Source organism: Populus euphratica, unplaced genomic scaffold (assembly GCF_000495115.2).
Source record: "Populus euphratica unplaced genomic scaffold, PopEup_1.0 scaffold549.1, whole genome shotgun sequence".
Lineage (NCBI taxonomy): Eukaryota > Viridiplantae > Streptophyta > Magnoliopsida > Malpighiales > Salicaceae > Populus > Populus euphratica.
Window position 1 is genome coordinate 139,184 of NW_011500426.1, and position 4,288 is coordinate 143,471.

Genomic DNA, 4,288 nt, shown 5'->3' on the forward strand with positions numbered 1-4,288 from the left:
TATTTAAAGTCTTTTTTAAATGATAATTATTCTTTGGTTATGCATTTAATTTTTGAAGAGGTTTTTCTAATTCATCTATAATTTTTCTTAATATTTTGTATAGAGAAACTTTATTTTTTAATATAATTTTTTATTTAATATTTTTAATATGTGCAATCATGTATAATATTTTTTTCTTCTTCTATTTTATTTAATCAATTTAACATTTGTGTTTATTTCTATTATTATTTGTTAAATAAAAATTTTTAGCCACATATAATTAAGTAAATGTTTCGTCTTACAAGATTAAATGTCTTAATTTACATATATCTATTAATTTTTTTTATTTTTTTAAGTTATTATCCGTGATTTTTTTATTTATTAACACATGTAGCTCTTAATTTATTTAATTATGTAAGCATAGACTTTTTAATTTTCCCTTAAAACTTTTGTAACTACAAAAATGTTTTGGAAAATCCTATATATAAAATTTTTTATTGAAAAAATATATTTAACTAATAACAAAATGCGGGTCAAATATTTAATTTAGACTAATATGAATCATACTATATATAACCAAATCAAATTCAAACCTCTATAAAACTCACACGGTACTATTAGTTTTTTCTACCACTTATAATATTTCTTTTATAGTTTTATGTAAGCTAAAAATTATTATATCTAATAAAATTTAACAACTTAATACATGTATACATATGTATATACATGATAAAAATAATACTATTCTATTCTAGTTGGGGTGAGAAACTAAATCTTGTACTGTTTTTGCATTCATAAAGTATTTTTAATTTTTAATTATTTTTTATAATTTTAAATAGTTTTGATGAGATGATATCACAAATAAATTTTTTAAAATAAATTTTTTTATTTTAATATATTTTTAAATAAAAAATATTTTTAAAACAACTACTATAATAATCTTAAATATTACCTTAAGCTCAAGTTGTTCTCGAATTTCGAACCAAATCATAACAATAATAAAAAAGTAAGGTCATTTAAGTAATTGTCTAGAATTATCATTTATTAATCCACTCAAAACTAGGCTTATCAATCAGGGGCAATTTGGACAACAGGTTTTTCCAGGGCCTCAATTTGTACTGGTCCTGCGAACCCTTCACTCGCTCATCATCACCTCAAACGCGCACTGCCCCGTAAAACACAAACTGAATCGAAAGTTCTGAAACCTTAAAAACCTCAAACAACATCCATCTAGTTATCTGCCTGTCTCTCTGAAACTCTGTCCTTCAGTTATAGCCATAAACCTTAACAATGTCTCTGACACAAAAATCTTTCCTCCCTTTCTTTCTCTCGCTCATTTTCCTCCTCTCCACCATCACCACAACCACTTCCACTTTACAAAACCTCCTTCGAAGCCAAGGCTTACCAGGTGGTCTGTTTCCAAACAACGTCAAGTCCTACAATCTTGACCAAAATGGTCGCTTAGAAGTGCAGTTAGATGGCCCATGCATGACTAAGTATGAGGCAAGAGTGGTCTTTGACAGTGTGGTTAGAGCTAATCTTAGTTATGGTGGACTTATGGGGCTGGAAGGACTTATCCAAGAAGAGCTTTTTCTCTGGTTTCCTGTTAAAGGTTTTTTAGTGAATGATCCATCTTCTGGGTTGATCTTGGTTGATATTGGTCTTGCTCATAAGCAGCTTTCTCGTTCTCTCTTTGAAGTTCCTCCTGTTTGCAAGCCTCGAGGTAATTAGTGGGTTAATTAATTAGACAATTTATCTTTGATTTCTCTTAATGGGTTTTGCTTAATTTATTTTAGTTTTGATTGGATTGATTTTGATTCTGCCGGGATTTGATTTTGAAGAATATTTTCCTTCCATTCTGCCGTTTTTGTCTCAATTTTTTTTTTAATCATGATTTGGTGGCTCGAGGAGAAATTAAGATGAATAATAGTGAAAAAATAAATAAATTATAACCCTCTAATTCTGGATCATAAAAAATGAGTATACATTTAACTTGATGTAATCAAGCAATTACTTGTTCATTTAATGAAAAAAAGGGAGGAAAATATTTTATTTTTATATTTTTTTCGGGGGGGAAATGCAGCAACTTTGTTTATTTTGAAGGAATAAAAGAAGAATTTCATTATTCTTCTTCCAAAAAACATTTTTTCAAATGTATATTGGGAATCAAATTGAGAAATAATTAATGTGAAATATTGCAGAGGCTGATCTATTGGAGAATCTTGGAAGGAAGATGGGATTTCAAGCTCAGAGATGAGAGCAAATTCAACTCCATCAAATTGAGACAGAAGTTTTCCATTTTTGTTTCTTGTTTTTTGTTATCTTTTTTTTTTTTTTTTTTTTTCTTTTTTTTTTTTTTTTTTTTTTTTTTTTTTTTTTTTTTTTTTTTTGCCTGTATGGATGTTATATATATATATAGAGAGAGAGAAGGCTGTAAAAAAAAGAAGGAAACATGGGGGATGAAATTAAGGAATCAAATGACAAACTTTGGGGATTTATAGAATCTTATCTGTTAAATATTTAATTACTGAAAAGATATTAAAGGATTGTGTTAATCTGTTATATATCTTCCTATCTTTTGTTCAATTTGGTAGGAAAGGTTGTTGTCGACTGAAGAGATCGAGCGAAGCCGATTGAATAGGTTAAATTTGGTGCCCTGTATACCTAAATGCATTTACTTCTTAATTCGTATGATAAGGATCAATCTTGCTTCGTTAATTCAGCCGGATATATATAGTCTCTCTCTCTTTTTTTTTTAATTTTTTTTTAATTTATAGATAGATTTTGATTATTATCTCAAAATAAAAAAAATGAAATAATGTGGACTAAGAAGACATGTTTTTATGCACCTCTAGTTATGAAAATAAAAAAAAATCATTTAAAAACCTTCTTACAAACAAATTTATTTTATATTTGAATTTTTTTAACCAAACACTTATCTATCATTTATTTATCTATTTTTTTGGTTATGAATATTAACTACACACACTCTTAACAAATTTTAAACTATAATATTGGAGTATTTGCTCTTCATTTATAGATTTCTACTCCATTTTTTTTTTACATAATTATTGATTTCATGACTATTTAGGTAATAATTATAAAAAAAAAACTTAGATTGAGATATGAATAAAAAAATAGATAAAACAAATCAAAACATTAATAAATTTTATATTAGTTTATCCAAAATTTAATATTATCTATATTAAATTAAAAGATCAGATTTCGAATATACAAACGAGTGATTGAAGAATTTCAGCCAATAAAAAAGACGGAAAAGTATAAAGTTAAAGTAGGAATTAATATCTGTAATGCCCTTTTGAAAGAAGACAATATTATTCCAACATTTCTACTGTAAGATTTGGTATTTACTGAGAGTTTTAGAATCAAAAACCTAATTTTGATTTGGAATATGAAGGGCAGCAATGAAAATTGAGTTACAGTTTGGGTGAATTTAAAATAGGTACAAGGTTTTGCCAATTTATGGCAGAAAAGTGGGCATGGAGACGTCGAAGTTCAACAAATGAAATGATTGTTAAAGGAAAATAAATAATAAATACAATTAATTAATTAGAAAAACAATTGTCATGGATCCAAGTGTGCTCTTCCAAGACCATTTCACATGCATAGGGCTAAAGAAATATTTTATGAATGCGAAATATTTTTATATTGAAAGAAATTATATGGAGTCCATAACGTACGGTAGTTGCAGTCTTGTTTTGTCTTATATTTTGAACTTATCGGGTTTTTTTGGACTGTTATTGCACTATTATGGTGGATTGTTGTTCTTGGTTTTCAATGAGATATACTCTCTCCTTACGTTCTGTATTCCTCACATTTTTATAATATGTTTATATGGGGCTGGGGTGATTTTTATTTTTTTATTTTTTTTAGAAACACATTTACCTTGAAAAATTTTTGAATTAATATTTTTTAGTCTTTTCTATATTTTTATAATATTAATGTAAAAAATAAAAAAAATTATTTAAATATATTTTAAAACAAAAAACATATTACTCCATAATATTAAATGCATACTTAGTTTTTATTTCAAAATTTATTGAGCTTTGTGGCTATATATGGTTACTGACAATGAAAGAGCCATTTTAACAAAAATAAAATAAAATAAAATACAAAAACTTAAGTTGCTGAGCCGAGTATTAAAAATATTTTTATATTACTCTTTTAACTAATCAACTCAAATTAAATAAAAAATTAATCATGTTCAAGCAGTAAATACTTACAATATATAAAAGAAATAAATATGTATCAAGAGGAGATCATATATAGAAACTTATTTTTTTATTAA

General features: G+C 26.0%; 1 protein-coding gene across 2 annotated transcripts; it reads left to right on the forward strand.

Annotated features, from left to right (window-relative positions):
• The first annotated feature begins 1,088 nt into the window (after positions 1–1,088).
• On the forward strand, positions 1,089–2,385 carry LOC105114607 (uncharacterized). Of its 2 annotated transcripts, XR_840170.1 has the most exons (3): positions 1,089–1,702; positions 2,181–2,302; positions 2,360–2,385. XR_840170.1 is itself a non-coding variant. In XM_011011202.1 (2 exons), exons 1-2 carry the CDS (start codon positions 1,270–1,272, stop codon positions 2,234–2,236), a joined length of 489 nt encoding a protein of 162 aa, XP_011009504.1. In that variant the 5' UTR covers positions 1,089–1,269; the 3' UTR covers positions 2,237–2,312. The 2 variants fall into 2 exon arrangements, 1 of the variants encoding a protein (XP_011009504.1); XM_011011202.1 differs by lacking the exon at positions 2,360–2,385 and having other exon boundaries at positions 2,181–2,312.
• The last annotated feature ends 1,903 nt before the right edge of the window (positions 2,386–4,288 follow it).

Bases quoted from the DNA above. Each gene is read 5' to 3' on its own strand.
- LOC105114607 (XM_011011202.1), top strand. From the start codon at position 1,270: ATGTCTCTGACACAAAAATCTTTCCTCCCTTTCTTTCTCTCGCTCATT. The intron at 1,703-2,180 runs GTAATTAGTGGG...GAAATATTGCAG, and splicing joins TCCTGTTTGCAAGCCTCGAG to AGGCTGATCTATTGGAGAAT.